Source organism: Xenopus laevis, chromosome 5S, assembly GCF_017654675.1.
Source record: "Xenopus laevis strain J_2021 chromosome 5S, Xenopus_laevis_v10.1, whole genome shotgun sequence".
NCBI lineage: Eukaryota > Metazoa > Chordata > Amphibia > Anura > Pipidae > Xenopus > Xenopus laevis.
This window is the reverse complement of record NC_054380.1, coordinates 105977819-105995921: the sequence shown is the minus strand read 5'-3', so window position 1 is coordinate 105995921 and position 18103 is coordinate 105977819. Positions and strand designations below refer to the sequence as shown.

Sequence of the window (18103 nt, the reverse complement as noted above, 5' to 3'; positions counted from 1 at the left end):
AACGTGACCTATTAGTTAGTATTGTGGGACAAATCTGATGCTGTAGGATAACATGACTGAAGACTGTTCTGTGTGGGTATCCTTAGGCTAGGGCCACACTACATGGATCTTGGCCTGGGGCAATACACAGGCCAAATATCTACTGCCCTGCTACAAAATCTCATCTGTCTGCCTGCAAAGAGCAGAGGTAATTATTCTGGGTGAAGGGAGTGCAGCGGAGCAGAGGATTCTCACCGTGCGTTTGTCTGCAGACAGAAATTCGTATGGTATAGCCCAACTGGTTATGTCTCCTGACAGCATGTATATCAGGTAGTTACTGGGGCTTTGCCTGTACCCAGCAATCTGTATGCATGAACAAACTGCATTTTATCTGGATGACATAGAAATTTACCTCTTCGACTTGTAAAATAAACAGTTGCACTAAAGCCTAGCATACCTTTTTGTACCTTAAATTGCCATTACAATAAATCTATTAAATATCACTCTCTTAGCTGCCACTGAAAGTACACTCTATCAAAGAAAAAAAAAACAAGACAAACTGCCTCAGGCTTCTGTTGTTGCATGACCATGATGATTCATAGACACAAGGCAAAGTGATTTATACTTGCAGCGCAGCACATTTGTGCAATGTACAACATGCTGATGAAAACCTGCCCTAGTATATACTCAAACATACAAAGCTAGTATTACATGATGTGTAGTGCTCATTAAAACATTATTCTGAACACAGCAGAAAAGACACTGTGATGATGATAAAGGCAGAAGTGTTTCTATGATATTATTTTTTTAGATGCCCCTTCCTCACACATGACAAAATAAGATCACAACCACTGCCAATATTGTTCCCTCATCTGTACAGGTGGAAAATGCACTTACTGATGTAAATCTAGTATAAGTAATTCTAAAACAACCGGACTTGCTGAGTAATCCTTGAAGACTTTTCACTACTCATCTGAGCAGCTTCTTCAGTTCCGTTCAATTTTAGATTTACTTATACTAGATATACCATGACCTGGATGAATGAAAAGCTTCACATTCTTTCTGATGTAAACTTGTATAAGGGTGCAAGATTGGGCAGGCTACACCTCCACATTAAACAGTCACTTAAGCCTGCCATTAGTGATGGGTGAATTTATTCGGCAGAAAATATGTTTTCAGTATAGTTAGTTACCCAAAAATGTAATGTATAAAGGCTGGAGTGACTGGATGTCAGAACAGTACTCTCTTGGTTTACACGGATTGGTTACCAGGCAGTAACCAATCAGTGACTTGAGGGGCACATGGGTCATAAGTGTTGCTTTTGAATCTGAACTGCATGCTAAGGATCATTTGAAAATTCACTGAACAGTAATGTCCCCTTCAAGTCACTGACTAACTCAGAGTTAGAGAGCTGAAAAGCAGGAAGTTGGGTTCTGTTCTGTTAGACATCCAGTCAATGTAGCCTTTATACATTACATTTTTGGCTAACTAACTACATGAGAAACAATTTTTATTTTGCACAGCCTATTTATCCAGTTTTTATTTTTACACTGAACTGTACCTTTCAACATCAAACACTAACCAAAGTGCTGTAAGGGTGCTGGGTGTTATTTATATCATACCTGTCCCTTATCTAGCAGGTTTCAATCGTGTCTACCATTGTGAAACTTGGTGTGAGGCAAAACTTTTGCACTTCATACAAGAGGCACAAAAAGGGTTACTTACTACAATAAAGCTCGCCAGTCCAGGTGCCAGTCCTTTCTTTTAGTTCAATTAGGCAGGGAGATACAAGTCTTTATTCCGTACGGCCGGCCACCTACATATATGCGGGGTAACTCATGGGTGGCCTCGGGCTGACTGGGCATCAGTGCACAGCACCATTGACACATATGGGTTGGGAAGAAATGCCGATACTTTAGCTTTTATAGGCAGGAGCTACAACCCTAACCCTCGAACATGCTCGCACTAACCTGTATACAAGCACCTGGGGGAAAAGTGTGTGTCCGTGTGTGGTCTGTGCTTACTGCACCAAGGTGCATGATGACTGTAGTTAATCCTGGTGAGGATGCTTCTCATATAATCAATTCAATTTTGATAATGATTAACTCATAAGCATCTGGGTTATTCTGCAGTGATGAAGCTTACAATGTGCTCCTCCTTAATTGGGATTTTAAGCTTTTCTATAACTCAAGATCATTTTAATACATACCGATAAAGGTTACGTTTTATTTGTTTTTGGGAATCATGTAATACTAAATTGGGTGCTGCAACTCTGTAAGTCATTCTTTACTCTAAGGGCTAGATATATCACATATTACTTGACCCTGCACACCATTTATTAGTTTCTCCAATTGGTGAAAGGTGCTCTCAACTCCTAAACTTGTATTACTACAACTGGGGAAAGAAGAACCAAAAGGGAACATGAGGGCATCACTTCAGTCAGCACTTCTTCCCAGGTCTACTACACCTCATGTTGGATTAAAACATCAGAAAGATGCAAGCTGAGTATCATGGGCCTTGTGTCCTTACTGCCTGACAGGGCCCTGTGGTGGCCTGAGTCTTCTGCCTCATTCTAAATTGCAAGTCTGAATACAGAGTTACCAAATGCACACATGGTTGTATTTAAGGGGTTAGCCTACAAGGTCTCTGCACTTCAAGCTGTGCTAATTCTATATTCAAGCATCTGTAAACAAGCCCCTGTGGCACAAGCAAGTGGTCAAACTGGGCAAAGTGCTGAATGTGGGGCTGCTGGTGCCTGAGGCAGCAGCCCTGATACTGCACCCGTCTCCCACTCCACTCTTAGCACTTTAGTGTCAGAATGGGTCGAGTGTACTCTCTGCCCTAAAAGAGTCGAATTTCCACTTTAAAAAACAGAAATTCAGATCTTAAAGGGTTATTCACCTTTGAGTTAACTTTTTAGTTCAATGTACAAAGTGATATTCTAAGAAAATGTGCAATTGGTCTTAATTTTTTATTATGTGTGAGTTTTTTTTTTTTTTAGTTATTTAGCTTTTTATTCCGCAGCTCTCCAATTCGCAATTTCAGCAATCTGGTCACTACGGTCCAAATTACCCTAGCAACTATGCATTGATTTGAATAAGACACTGGAATATGAATAGGAGAGGCCTGCATAGAAAGATGAGTTATAAAAAGTAACAATACATTTGTAGCATTACAGAGCATTTGTTTTAGATGGGGTCAATGATCTCCATTTGAAAGCTGGAAAGTCAGAAGAAGGCAAATAACCCCAAAACTATAAAAAAGAAACAATGAAAACCCATTGAACAGTTGGGTAGAATTGGCCATTTTATAACATAATAAAAGTTAAAGGGGTTGTTCACCTTTGAGTTAACTTTAAGTATGATGTAGGGAGTGATATTCAGAGACAATTTGCAATTGGTTGTCATTTTGTATTACTTGTGTTTTTTGAGTTATTTAGCTTTTTGTACAGCAGCTCTCCACTCTGCAGTGTCAGCAATCTGGTTGCTAGGGTCCAAATTATCCTAGCAACCATGAAGTGATTTGAATGAGAATACGGAATATTAATAGGGGAGGGTTAGAACAGAAAAATAATTAATTATAAGTAGCAATAACTAGTGATGGACGAATTTGAGCCGTTTTGCTGAAAAATTCGTGAATTTCGCGAAACAGCAAAAAATTCGTGAAACGACGCCGGCGTCTCGTATTTGTCCATTTCTTTTGTCTAAAATGCGCCGCCGTCCAAAAAACAGATGCCGGCATCCATTTTTTTAAGACGCCATCGAATTTTCACCAGCGAATTTTTGCAGCCGTTTCGCGAATTTGCACCTGGTATGTGTAGCTTTAGAGAGCATTTGTTTTTAGAGGTGGTCTTTTGAAAGCTATAAAGAGTCAGGAGAAGAAGGCACATGATTCTTAAACTATAAAAATAAATAATGAAGACCAATTGAAAAGTTGTTTAGAATTGGCCATTCTATAACATACTAAAAGTTAACCTGAAGGTGAACCAACCCTTTAACCTTTTAGCGCAGAGACACACGCTCAGATTCGTGGAGATTAGTCGCCCGGCAACAAATCTCCTCTTCTTCAGGGCGACTAATCTCCTCTAACTGCCCCCGCCGGCTGGCTACAATGTAAATCACCGGCGGGATGACAATCGGTGCGTTTCATTTTCCGAAGTCGTCTGAAGTTGCCTCATGAGGAAACTTTGGGGCAACTTCAGAAAACGAAGCACTCCAAGTGTCATCCCGTTGGCGATTAGATTCTAGCCAGCGGGAGGCAGTTCGGGAGATTGGTCGCCCCAAAGAAGAGACGATTTATCTCCGGGCGTCTAAATCTCCCTCAGTCTGAGCGTATGTCTGAGTATGGTGTTGGAGGAGACCCACAGGTGTGGAGACAGTAATGGAACAAGTAGTTCCATTAATCCATTACTCTACATAAATGTAATGAAAAAAAAGTGGACTGAACTCTTTCCAGCTTTCAAATGGGGGTCACTGACCCCATCTAAAACAAATGCTCTGTAAGGCTACAAATGTATTGTTATTGCTACTTTTTATTTCATGCACCCTTAAGCCGAGCCCCTTTTTAGCGGCCCTTTTTCGCGCGATCCTAGTGCCGACACAGCCCCCACCTCGCAAACGCAGGAGCACTGGGGAGCTGCGTGCCCCCGGTGCTCCACAGAATGCAGCTGGGTGGCAAGCCGCGCCTCACATTTTGCCGCCCTAGGCCTCGCCACAAATCCGGGCCTGCCTCTCCTGTTCATATCCCAGTCTCTTATTCAAATCAATGCATGGTTCCTAGGGTAATTTGGACCCTAGCAACCAGATTGCTGAAATTGCAGACTGGAGAGCTGCTGAATAAAAAGCTAAAGAACTAAAAAAAACACAAATAATAAAACATGAGAACCAATTGCAAAGTCTCAAAATATCAGTCTCGGTGAACAACCCCTTCAATGGGATCCTGATCAAAAAAATTGCTCCTATTGAATATGATGGGACGTTAGATTGTAAGCCTCTGCGGCACATGTCAGCGCTATATAAATAAATGATGACTGATAAATGCGAACTTTCCCTCCCGCAGGCTTTTCTAGTGAGGCAGTCAGTCAGCAGCCGACTATTCGCAGCAAAGCGTCACCCAATTCCCTAGAGACAATTGACAAGTGAGTCCTGACGCAAGTGTTTAACATCAGCCCTGACTGCGCATTTACTCAAAGACAAAGGTAATAGACTCGGCCCAGGAATGTGCCACCCGCTTTCCCTACCCGCTTCCCCCCTCATTTCTAGTTATGGTTTCTCCCTCCCAACACATCGCCTTTTATCCGCCCCTACTTGTGTCACAGCAGCATGTAACAAGTAAAGGCAGAGGGGGCGTGCTGTGGCCTCTCAGTACCGCCCTTTCCTCGCCGTGCCTTTACTATTGCCATCTTGGAAAGGTTTGAATTTCACAGCGTACAAAGCTGCTGAGGGAGGCGGAAGGAGGCGGAGGTGACAGCGTGAGGGGAGGGGAAAGCAACTCCGCCGTCACCAACAGACATTTCTCTCTTGTACTTTCCACTCTCTCTACGGGTTTTCACTTCCTCTGTCCCGTGTCTGTAGGGAGGGTGTGTGAGAGGGAGAGTTTCCTCAAGCTCTGATATCCGCCTTCCTCACAGCTCCAGTCTGCCGCTCGTTATGTCACCCAGTCAGGAGAGCAGGTAGGGGGAGAGCGGGGCTTTACTCCCCAACACTGAGCTGGAGCCGGCAGCGCCATCTGTGACAGCAGCGGCCTGTATCTCGCCTAAAGTGTGTGCTGCCTGCGAAAAGGGGGCCGGGCCTCTAGAGCACTTTCCGCGGAGAACGGGGTTCCGGCCACGGGCCTACTGAAGTGATCGGGAATCGTGGGAGCGCTCAGGATGTCTGTTTTACGCTAGAGTAAGTGGATCTGGCCCCGAACTCTCCACAGCTAAGCGGCGGGCAAAGTAACCGAGACGCCAGGGGAGGAGAGGGATATTACCGAAGCCCCCGCCAGGAAGGAGGATCTGGAGGCCGCATCACCTTCATTCCTCACCCCCTCCACCGCCAGCGGATTGGTTTTGCCCGTACGATGTCCAAGATGCCAGCCAAGAAAAAGAGCTGCTTCCAGATCACAAGTGTCATCACGGCCCAGTCGGCCAACAGCATCACGGAGGAGACGGAGAGCCTGGATGACCCGGACGAATCGCGGACAGAGGATGTGTCTTCGGAGATTTTCGACGTCTCCCGCGCTACCGACTACGGACCGGAAGATGTCGTGGGGAGGAGCTCGTCCGAGGAGACCCTTAGCAATGTCTGCGAGGCAGAGACGCCGGGATCCGTGTCCCCTAACCTGCCGCACGAGGGGATCGGGCTCATTGGAGCTAACGGGGGAGCCGCGAGTAGAGGAAGCGGACAAGGAGCTGCGTTAGGTCTGGCGAACCAAGTTTCTACTGCGACTGCGACGCCCACCGCCTCTAGTGTTGCCCAAGTTGCTTCTCAATCCCCCGCCGCCACTTGCAGCTCACGCTTCAGGGTGATCAAACTTGACCACGGCTCAGGGGAGCCCTACAGGAGAGGCCGATGGACCTGTACAGAATATTATGACAGGGACTCGGATTCCAACTTAATCTCTAGGACTGGGGATACAATCAGGCACACGAGCACGTTTGATCACTCTGCAGACAGGGACAGCGGACTGGGGGCCACAGGGGGTTCTGCGGTGCATGTGCTTCACACTTCGGAATGTGCAGCTGACAGTTGTGCTGTGTCACAGTTGCTTCAGCCTGACAAAATGAACCAGCCCTCTCAGCAGCAACCGTTTCTAATTGGGCAGCAGGCAGTAGGTGGAATGGTGTGTCAAGGTACTGCCCAACAGATGTACCCGGGCGCTGTTACAAGTCAGCAGACGACCAGCCAATCGCACACAGCTGCACAAAGTGCAAATAATGGCGCAGGCAGCAGTTCTCGGAATGTACACACTGTGCAGTCGACAATATCCGCAACTCCGCAGCAGCAACCTACTGCTTCTGTTAGTCAGCCTCAAGCGTTCCCTTACTCCCAGGTGCAGTCTGGACACATGATGTCCACTCAGCCAGCTGGTCAGACAGAATATGTCCAACATATAACCGTTCTACAGTCCCAAGGAACACCTCAGAAACCCACAAGTACTGGGGCTCCGTCAAGTCTTCCAGGCCAACACCTGCAAGCAGGTGGAACACAACTAGTAGGTCTTCTTTCCAAAACTGGTGACTCTGTGAGCCAGGGATCAGGCTTGATACAGAGTGGCCAATCACCCCAAAGCCACCCAGTTCATGTCCAGCACCCTGGAAGTGGGGCACAATCATCTGTGCCATCTATTGGAATAGTGCAGCAGAAGTCCATAAATCAGCAAGTGAGTGGGAGTAGTCCTGTTTCAGGCATTCCAGGGGGACACCATACCATGGCTCCGGGAATACAGAGTGTGCCTGCTGCTATGTCCGGTACAGGTGTTACTGGAATACAAAGTACGGTGCCAAGTGTGTCTGCCACTCTTGTTACTATGCCAATTGCTCCTTCTAATTTTGTGCAGTCTCCACTGAGCAACCATACAACTGTCAGTAGAAGTAATAGCCTAACACCAACAGTTGGGCTTCCAGCAATGACGTCAAATGTACACACAAGTTTGCCGCAGTCCAATGTCAATCAAGTTCAGACTCCGAGCCAGTCACTGGTTGGCCAAATAGACGACCGAAGAAAGTCTGAACCTCTACCTCAGCCACCAATGTCTCTCTTTTCTGAGAAGCCTTTTATGAAAGTCTCCATCACAGACACCTTAGCAAACCCTCTCAATTTACCCGTTTTTGGTTTCCCAGTTGATGGTGATGACGACAGGTATGCTAACATTTCGCTTTTGATTAAGTGCTGTTAATACATAGATCTCCAGGAACTTGCATTTGATTTTTAGAACCATCTGAATTATACCAAAATCATTTTGAGATGTGTTTAAAGAAAAAGTGGAGTTACACAACTTGGCTTTTAATGCTAAAATGAATGCATTAGGGTTTTTTTCGCAACCTTTCAGTGATACATCTCCAGTTCTACCATAATAAACTCAGAAGGCAATCTGAAGTGTAAATGTATCTATACTAACAAGAACTCTTTAGTGTAGCTGTGATGTATTGTTTGTGCTTTGACCTAAACTCTTGGGTTCACATTCATTATAAAACTATTTAACTAAGTTATGTCTCTTGCTGGCCCTCACGCAAGGATCTTTTACTCTGATGCATGGCTTTAACCTCTTTGTTAAATTACATAATCTCTTGCTATAAGTAGCTTTTGGAAAAAATATTTATTGACACTTTGTTTTTTGTAGGGATGTTTAACGAAAAATGCTTTATAAATACCTTACTGTTCATACTTAGAATGCTTGGCATTTCATTTAAATGCAATAACTGGATCAGTAATTCTGCTCTCTATCTGGCTCATTTAAAAATTACTTTTGTGATCTTAACTAATTGCATAGTTTATGCCTCCTTAAAGGCAAACAAGATAACAATCATGAAGTACATTTTAGCAGTGTATCATTTACCATTACACATTTTTAACCTACATCAATCTTTTTTAAACTACATAAGTAGGTAGTAATAGCTTCAATAGTTTACACTTGTCTCTCTGTTGATACACAAAAATGTTATTGATCACTGATATTTTTCATTGATTTATTATGGTTATAGATAACCGAATATAGTTGTATAGATGCTTGCTGTAGGATTTCTGTTTCCCATTGAAAGGTTAGTTAAGAGCTGTCATTTTGGCATACCTGCTACTTGACATTGCGTGTGTATGAAAGAGAACATCGTGTCATATAAACTGTAACAACTTTCTACTAATTTGCAGTTATTGAACAGAACATGCATATAGATTTATGGGTTTATAAGCAATTTATGTACCTTAATATTTCCTTTTAAAGGACAAGATTATTCATAAATCTATAAGTCTGTTCGGATAATGGATCCTATACCCGTAAAAGTGTACAAATAATCACTTGTACAGGTATACGATGCATTATCTGGAAACCCATTATCCAGAAAGCTCAGAATTACTGAAAGGCTGGCTCCCATAGACTCCATTTTAATGACCTATGAACTTATCAGATTGGTTATTTTTCCTAATTCCCAATATCTTGCATGACCCAATAATTATTAGCATACAATTCAAGGAATTTACAGCAACATTTTCTGTAGTTTGTGCTAATCAAAATATAGGTTACAGATGACTTGTTGCAGTGGAGGACATAAACCCAAACGAGTGACTGTGTGAGGGACAGTTAGGTGAAGCACTACCTACTTCAATAACCTTATGTGTAGAGTTGTCTGTAGTGGTGGTAAAACCTAGAGTTAATTCCTCGAAGCACATATTTCCCAGTTATGTGCATACAAAGTTTTTATTGCATTTGGCGTACAGATTGCGTATGTGAAAACACTTCTAATGCTTCTGTCATTCTAAAGGCAGTTCTTTAATGGAATTGTTCAGTGTAAAAATAAAAGCTGGATAAATAGCCTGTGCAAAATAAAAAAAAAAAAAGCTTTCTAATATAGTCAGCCAAAAATGTAATATATAAAGGCCAGAGTGACTGGATTTCTTAACAGAACACAACTTCCTGCTTTTCAGCTCTCTAACTCTGAGTTAGTCAGCGACTTGAAGGGGGCCCATATGGGACATAACTGTTCAGTGAGTTTACAATTGATCTTTAGCATGCATCTCAGATTCTAAAGCAAACCATTATGACCCATGTGTCGCTCCCTCAAGTCACTGATTGGTTACTGCCTGGTATCCAATCCATGCAAAACAAGAGAGCTGCAAAGCAGGAAGTAGGACTCTTTACAATTTTGACTAACTATATTGAAAACATTTTTTATTTTGCACAGCCGGTCTGTTTACATAGTTTTTATTTTTATACTGAACAATTCCTTTTAAGCAGCCAAATGCACTTCCAATGTAGCCATTGTTACATAATTAGTAACTATAAACTGTACGCTGCCTTGATACAGAACTCGGCTTCCCATCACTCCTTTAAAGTCCCTGTAACAATTCTCTCTTCTAGCTTGGCTTTGTTAGAGCTGTAGAATATCTTTCAATCAGCTTACTTGTGTCCCTATTGTCTGATGTTCTGCTGAATTGGCTGCTGCCCCAGAGACCAGTGTTAGCAAGTAGTTACCTATTTTTCACAATTGTCCTGCTGTCCTTCTCTATTTGTAAATTAGTACAATGAGGCTACGGAGTCTCCTGAGCATGTCATACTCTGTTGTGTGGTGTCTGACTGATGCAATGCTGCATGGAGAGGTTTTCAAGGTCTAAAGGTACAGCTGTAATATAAGGGATTAGCTCAGCAGGTCTATTATTCAGTGCTATTTACCTACCTGTTTACCTTTTATGACAAACCATTTCAGATGTTTTTATACTTTGTCATAGGGAAGCACCGAATCCAGGATTTGGTTTGGGATTAGGCCTTTTTCAGCAGGATTCGGATTCGGCCTAATCCTTCTGGCTGGCCGAACCGAATCTGAATCCTAACTTGCATATGCAAATTTCGACGGGAAGCGAAATCGCGTGGCTTTTTGTCACAAAACGAGGATGCAAAAAATGTTTTCCCCTTCCCACCCCTAATCTGCATAAACAAATTAGGATTCTGTTCGGTATTCGGCCGAATCTTTTGCAAAGGATTCGGAGGTTCGGCCGAATCCAAAATAGTGGATTCGGTGCATCCCTACTTTTTCATTTTACCGTATATCTTTTGTATCAGCTTTAGTTCTCATTTAAATATTATACAAACATTTTTTTTTTTAAATAGTCTCAATCACTGGGGGATGCCAAATGTTAGGCACCCCCCAGTGATTCTAATAGCTTACCTGATACCATGGACCGGTGCTCCTGTTAGCAGAAATCTGCACTGGCCTGGGGTATCTTCTTTACTCCGTCCACAGGCATGCACACTAGAGTGAAAAGGTTGGGTTTTCGGTTTTAAGTTCGGCATTCACTCATGATTACAAAGAAAATGGCGACGGTTCTTCCGCAGAAATACCCTGGGCAGGTGCAGTTTTTTGGGCACTGGCCCAAGGTATCAGGTAAGCGAGTTTAACTCTGGGGCACCCACATCAGTGATTTAAACTTTATTTCTCCTCTAACATTACAAAAACAAAATACTTATTTAAAGTAACTTTAGACATGAAACTGTAGAATAGCCACCCTTGACAAGTTTATTTAAAATGCCTCTGCAGTTGGCACATTCTACAGTAAAATATAGCTTTGTGTTGAACTCACAACAGAGGTACAGATGCTTTTCCACAGATAACTGACCAGTATGAACTGTGTAGGCTGCATTCCAGGAATCTAGTGAATGGCTGTGATTGTAGACTGTCTGCTCCAGCAGTAAAACAGAAGAAAATCTAAATGTAAACCTCTCATTCTTGAGGTGCCTGTGGCTTCATTTGCTTAAATGCTTGCTTGTGCAGTGCAAATTAAGGTGTGAAATGATGCATTTCCACTTCAAGGATTATCTTCTGCATAGAAGCATAGTTTAAATTCCATTTATGCTTTCTTTTAAGACATGCTATAAAGATTTTTTTTTTAGGGAATCTATGTTCATAGTAGTTTCATGACCCCTCTCTTTGTAAATGACTTGAGCAATCATAGCAAGTTTGTATCATTTAATGTGTAATCCTCCCTTTGCTTGTTTGGTCTTTGACAAACTCTTGTTGGGGACCCCTGTTTTAAAGGAATGACAATATAATGTACTGTTGCCCTGCATTGGTAAACCTTGTGTGTTTGCTTCAGAAAAACGACTTTAATATAAACAAGCTGCTACGTAGCCATTCAAAGCTGAAAAAGGAGAACAGCCACAGGATACGTGGCAGAAAACAGATAAGCTCTGTAGTATTCAATGGGATTCTTCATAACGTATCTGTTTTCTACTGTGTATCCTGTGCTTGAATGGCTGCCCCCATGGCTACACAACAGCTTGTTTATATAAACTATAGTTGTGTTTATGAAGCAAACACACCAGTTTTACCAGTTCTAGGCAACAGTACATTATATTGTCATTCCATTTAAAGAGATACTGACATCAGAAAATAACCTTTTTTTATCATGTATCATAACATTGTCTTTGAATGCTATTTGTAATTGTGCCATAAAAGTCTTTGCCTGCTGCTTTTACATTAACTTTCGTACCCCTAATGTTCCTCTCAGGGGCTGCCATATTTGTGCAGCTGGAGTCCGTTAGCATTAGAAACTCTGACAGGTCAAGAAGGGACAGTCAGGTTTACTAACTTCAAGTAACAATTACTTACAAAAGCAGAACTATCAGCGAAAAATGATCAACCTGACCTATAGGTAACTTTTAATGTAGATTAATATTTTTAAAGAAAATTTTTATTGTCCGTATCACTTTAAACTCCATTTTAGGTGTTACTGTTCCTTTAATAATGTTAAGTCAGCCTAAGCCAAGTATGTTTAGAAATTTTTAGTTTATACATGTTTTAGACTGGGTTTATAAATGTAGCCACTTCTCTGATAATTAAATGTGCAATGAGACCCCTTCTGGGGAATGTTACAGGCTGTATTTATTCAGTGTTTCTTTGTGTTGGGGAACCCCAAGCTGGTAGTGTTGATAACTATAGGCCACTGTTAGAGATGGGCTGATCTGTAAGCAGCACAACACCTGCTGCAGGGATGCTGTTGATCTCTATACCAAAGGATTCCTAGGGCTTTGAGGTGTAACAATTGTGCTTATATATGTGTCTTGGTTTTATAAGAACAAGCTATAAAATACCTAGGCTGATCATCCTGTTGAGAATTTAGTTTACGATCTCTGAATTATGTGCCCAATCTCTGGGCTGCTAGGATATGCCCACTTTTGACTTACAAGAAGATGATAAGGTAGTAGGACGTTTGTGTGAAGCATCAAGGACACTTATGGCCAGTAAGCCTTGTTGCTTAAAGGAAAACTATACCCCAAAAATGAATACTTAAGCAACAGATAGTTTATATCAAATTGAATGACATATTAAAGAATCTTACCAAACTGGAATATATATTTACATAAATATTGCCCTTTTACATCTCTTGCCTTGAACCACCATTTCGTGACTCTATCTGTGCTGCCTCAGAGATCACCTGACCAGAAATACTACAACACTAACTGTAACAGGAAGAAGTGAGGAAGCAAAAGGCAGAACTCTGTCTGTTAATTGGCTCATGTGACCTTACATGTGGTTTGTATGTGTACACAGTGAATCTTACGATCTCAGGGGGCGGCCCTTATTTTTTAAAATGGCAATTTTCTATTTATGATTACCCAATGGCACATACTACTAAAAAAGTATATTATTATGATAATGGTTCATTTACATGAAGCAGGGTTTTACACATGAGCTGTTTTACTCAGTATCTTTTAATAGAGACCTACATTGTTTGGGGGGTATAGTTTTCCTTTAAGAAGGGCTGAAACTGTATGTTAAACTATGAATGATTGGGGTGGGGAATAAAAGGAAAAATACTTACTTTCTTATATAGGGTCTAGATCTTATGTATTGCTTTAAAGGGGCTGTTCGCCTTTGAGTTAACATTTAGTATGATGTAGAGAGTGATATTCTGTGACAATTTGCAATGGGTTGTTTTCTTTTTTTTTTTTTTTTATTCAGCAGCTCTCTAGTTATCAATTACTGTAGCAACCATGCATTGATTTGAATATCACTGGAATATGAATAGAAGAGGGCCTGAATAGAAGCTTGAGTAATAACAGTAGCAAATCCAATACATAGATCATTTGCTTTTTAGATGGGGTCAGTGTCCCCCATTTGAAAGCTGAAAAAAGTACAAAGAAGAAGGCAAATAATTTGATAAATTATTTAAGAAAATGAAGACCAATTGTAAAGTTGTTGTAGAATTGGCCATTCTGTAACATACTAAAAGCTTGGAACTGGTTCTTAAAAGCCAGAGAGAGACTGATTGTGTCCTTTCAATCTGTTGAATCATGTATCTCTGGTTAGCAAAAAAATATATATATTTTTTTAGCAGTTCATATAGTATTTATTTATCTTTTCTGCATACGCCCAACTTGGCTTGAGTTGATGTAAAGTTGGGGGGTGGGTGACCAGTAGATTTACACCTATTGCAGTTATTTACATTTGTTCTTCAGTTTCTTCTCTGTTTATTCCGAATGACCTGTTGGGGAATGGCATAGGGACATGTTGTCACCTGCACTAAATCTCCTCCAGTGCAGGTAACAAAACATCTGAAGATACATTTTCATTGGGATCAATTGTAAATCAGTTGGCGATCGCTGATCATTGGGATCAGTTGGCAGCAAAACATTTGTATTGCAATCTTCTGCATTTTCTGTTGCATATGCAATACAAATGTCATACCAACAGCAATTCACACTGACACAGATGAAGAGGTATCTTCGGACAATTTGTTGCCCGTATTGGAGAGCAGCACCACAAGAACTGCATTGTTTATTCACCATTAATTCCCCGTTTGTTATAAACTAAGGTAAAGCACTGCGTAACTTGTCGGCACTATATAAATAAATAAATAATGATGATGATGTTTAGGAGCCAGTACTATCTGCCTCAGTGTATTACCTTTGCATTGAATACACTGAAATGACGAAATCAGTCATTTTATCAGGCAGAGAAAACTGTGCAGCACAGATTAACAAAAACATAAATAAATAAAAAAGCAACAATTGTATCAATAAAAACAAAAAATCACCTTGTTAGGTAAAGACCTAGTTTTTGAAATCTCTGTGTAGGTGTAAGGAATTCTATATACAAATGCTTAAATATTTTAGTCAATATTTATAGTTTAGATCAACAATTTTTTTTTTTTTTTGCTTTTTTTTTCTCCCCTAACCATTCTAGTGTTGAAACTGTTTGGCTTAATACAGTGAGGTTTGATTCAGTGGAACTAGAGATGTAGAATTGTGTGATTTTCATGAAGCTGGTTCTACAAAGGAAAAAAAACCCATTGTTGATGAGTTTGATAATAGTATGTTTGGGGAAAGACCACAGCAGTGTTACAATGGTACTCCAAATGTGCCTCTTGTATGACTTGTGCAGGATCAAACAAAGCTTTTGTGATTCAGTCACCTGTTCTTCTGAATTGTTCCTGTTGTGTTTGTGCCTCAAATTGCTACTTAATCATGTCCTCTTGTTTGTGTAAGCAGAGATTTAAATGTGTTTTCATTTGATTCTTGGGTCTGACAGGAATCCTTCATCTGCTTTCTATGAAGCATTTCATCTGAAGTTCCGTGGGGCAAAGAAACTGTGTGATAGGTATGATTACAGATTGGCCATGTTCAAGTGTGTGCATGAACAGCCTGCAATGAGCTTGATTCTTGCATTAACAAGGCAATGGTACTGTGGAAAATTATACTGCCTGTACAGCTTTCTGCTTTAACATGGGTTATTTGTAACCGGTATCTGAAGGTTTTAATTCACTATCATTTCCCCCCTTCTTTTAGGAAGTTTCTTGCTCCCTTCAATGCTCAAATCCAGTTCCTCTCTTCCAATAAATATCAATATTCTAACTCCTTGTTCAAGCGGCGGAAAGGCACTTTTGTAGTTATTTATATTAGTTTTTTTTTTATTGAAATTCAACATAAATTCAGCTGGGATGTGTGGAAGATTCCTAGGTAACTTATTCCTATTTTCCTTCTTCAATGATGGATTCCAGATATTTTAGAGGAAGTTTAAAGCAAGATACAGGATAGTAAATGTATTTTTTTTTGAGCTGCATGCTAACATTTAATGCCACTGATGCATAAATTAAGCAGAAATGGAATCCACTGAAGAATAAAGTTTACATTCCCAAAGAACTTGGCAGGAAATATTTGATGACTAGAAGCCGACATACTTTCATTCACAAGACGGATCCCATAGGAGTCTATCAAAGGTAGTTTAAGGAAGGACAACACCTAAAGTTTTCGACATCAAGATGAAAGAAAGAAGTTGGCTGAAGTTGTGAAGAGTGATTAAAAAAAAATAAACTACCACTTTGTAAAAAAAAAAAAATATATATTTCTAGCAATACACACTGGAGAAACATTTTAATTGGTAATGAAATCACAAAAAAAGATTAAGCTGTTGCTTAGTTCAAAACATTCATTATAGTCTAAAAATTAGGAATATCACAGTTAAAACATTTGTGGCCTTATTTAAGTGACCCCCACCTCGGCTTTGGTGGAAATGCTCCATGCTTGACAAAGGGGCGTGACCCCAAAACGTTGCACTCCGCATTAAACACACAAGGCAGACTTGCTTGCACTAATCCTGTGTGCCATTGGATTTCTTCATTGAAATGCTCCATTTATACCATATAGCATATTCTTTTTTTTTTTTCTTTTTTTTTTTTTTTATTTCCTATATGGATTAAAAGGTTTACGTTAATTGCAGACAAATTAATTTGGAATGTATGCACACTTTCCAATAATTTCTGTATTTTTTTTTTTAAAAAAAAAATTACAGTCTAGCTATTACCATTATAATTTTACACCGTGAAGTTCACTCAAGTGCTTGAGAATTCCGGACTTGCTAAAGAATTTTAATATGTCATATAATTTGTCACATAATTTTTGATCCATTTCCAGAGGTTCTGGTGCATTATGGTTAAGCTAATCTTCTACAGAAACAATTCTCTGAAACCCTACTGGATTCCTCCTTTTGTGTAGTGAAGCCTGGTGATAATATGGACTTGAATACCACTTCCCCCCCCCAAAAAAAGACATTTATGCCAATAGTTTCACTCAGAGCCGGGCCAACCCAGCCAGGCGCCCTAGGCAACCTGGCCGGCCACGGTGCCGGCTGAGTGCGTGCTCTGGTGCGCATGCGCGAAACTGAGCTATAGTGCGCATTTTCGAAACTACGTGCGCACATGTGCAAAAGCTCAATTACGAAAAAATATCCACTGCAGTCGGGGAGAGACAGGACCGGACAATGGGGTAGGCGACAGGGCAGGTACGTGCCTGGCGCCCCCCCCCAGCTTTGCGCCCTAGGCACATGCCTACTCTGCCTACCCCTAGTTCCGGCCCTGGTTTCACTATTTTCAAAACCAGAGATTTCAGATGTAAATGAGTTTCATTTTAAAGCTGTCGTATCAGTTGGAGGAATATGTCATTCGCTCAATTACGACTCCTTTCTTCTCGCCAGAATTAAATGTGTGAGTTGACAGTTCGAACATGAACGTCTGTGATGAGGGCTTTAATTCTAACAGTGTACAAAAAAATGTTCTTTTTTTTAAAATTTATTTATTTATTTATTTTTGGATATACACTATTGCTATTTTACTATGGAAGATCTTGGAACTGGATAAGAGCAGTCAAGGGAGCAGGGAATATCGTAAAAGAAAAAATTTAAGTGGGATCAACAATATGCGACTGGTTTAGCCACTTAATCTAATGTTCAAACAGAGAAGGTAAGACTAATTTCCATTCTTGAAAAGGTCCACATCAATTTACCGCCTGTTCAGAACAACAACAAACAAGCTCTCGTTTTTTGGAGTGCCTAAAAAGTTAGCCGTGCTTGTTTGAAGGACTGATTCCCATTGTGTGGCATTCTGTGCTAGTTTAGACTCTAAAACTAGTACTAGGTCACTTGAGTAGCTTCACCATAGGTTCTAGGATCTACGGCATGTTAAGTGTTAAACTGTTATCAGGTTTGTTGTTTTCTATCTACGTACCTGTTCTGTAGGGCAGATTGTATCCACTGGAAACTACTGGTCATATCTGTAACGCGGCTGAAATACTCAGCGGCGACTTACTGATGACACTGCCTTCTGTTTTGTTGCATGTTTCTGTTTGCATAACTTTTTTTTTTTTTAACCTTTATAATGCTGCCTGCTATACACGCATACTCTCATAATATACTTGCCATAGTGATAAAACCATAAATTCCACAGTTCCAAGTTTCTCTTTGATTTATGCTATACCTTGTGCTTTCTGGGTACACACAAAGCTGCAAAATCAAAGGGTAGCCTGCACGGAAAATTATACTACAGTTGTTTTAGTGATTGTGAATATTTGTGGCACTAGACCGCAGTTTGTATTGAATGAATGTGAAATGTAATGTAAAACATGTATTAAGTCACTGTGCTTCAGGCACAGTGTTTTCCAC

General features: G+C 40.7%; 1 protein-coding gene across 2 annotated transcripts in view; it reads left to right on the top strand.

Annotated features, from left to right (window-relative positions):
- The first annotated feature begins 5310 nt into the window (after nt 1–5310).
- tsc22d2.S (TSC22 domain family member 2 S homeolog) overlaps nt 5311–18103 on the top strand; it is a 34409-nt gene continuing 21616 nt past the window's right edge. Inside the window, exons 1-2 of one of the 2 annotated variants that reach the window (XM_041563978.1) lie at nt 5311–7820; nt 15200–15268. In XM_041563978.1, coding sequence (XP_041419912.1) covers nt 6040–7820; nt 15200–15268 — 1850 coding nt within the window. In that variant the 5' untranslated portion in view covers nt 5311–6039. 2 annotated transcript variants of the gene reach the window in all.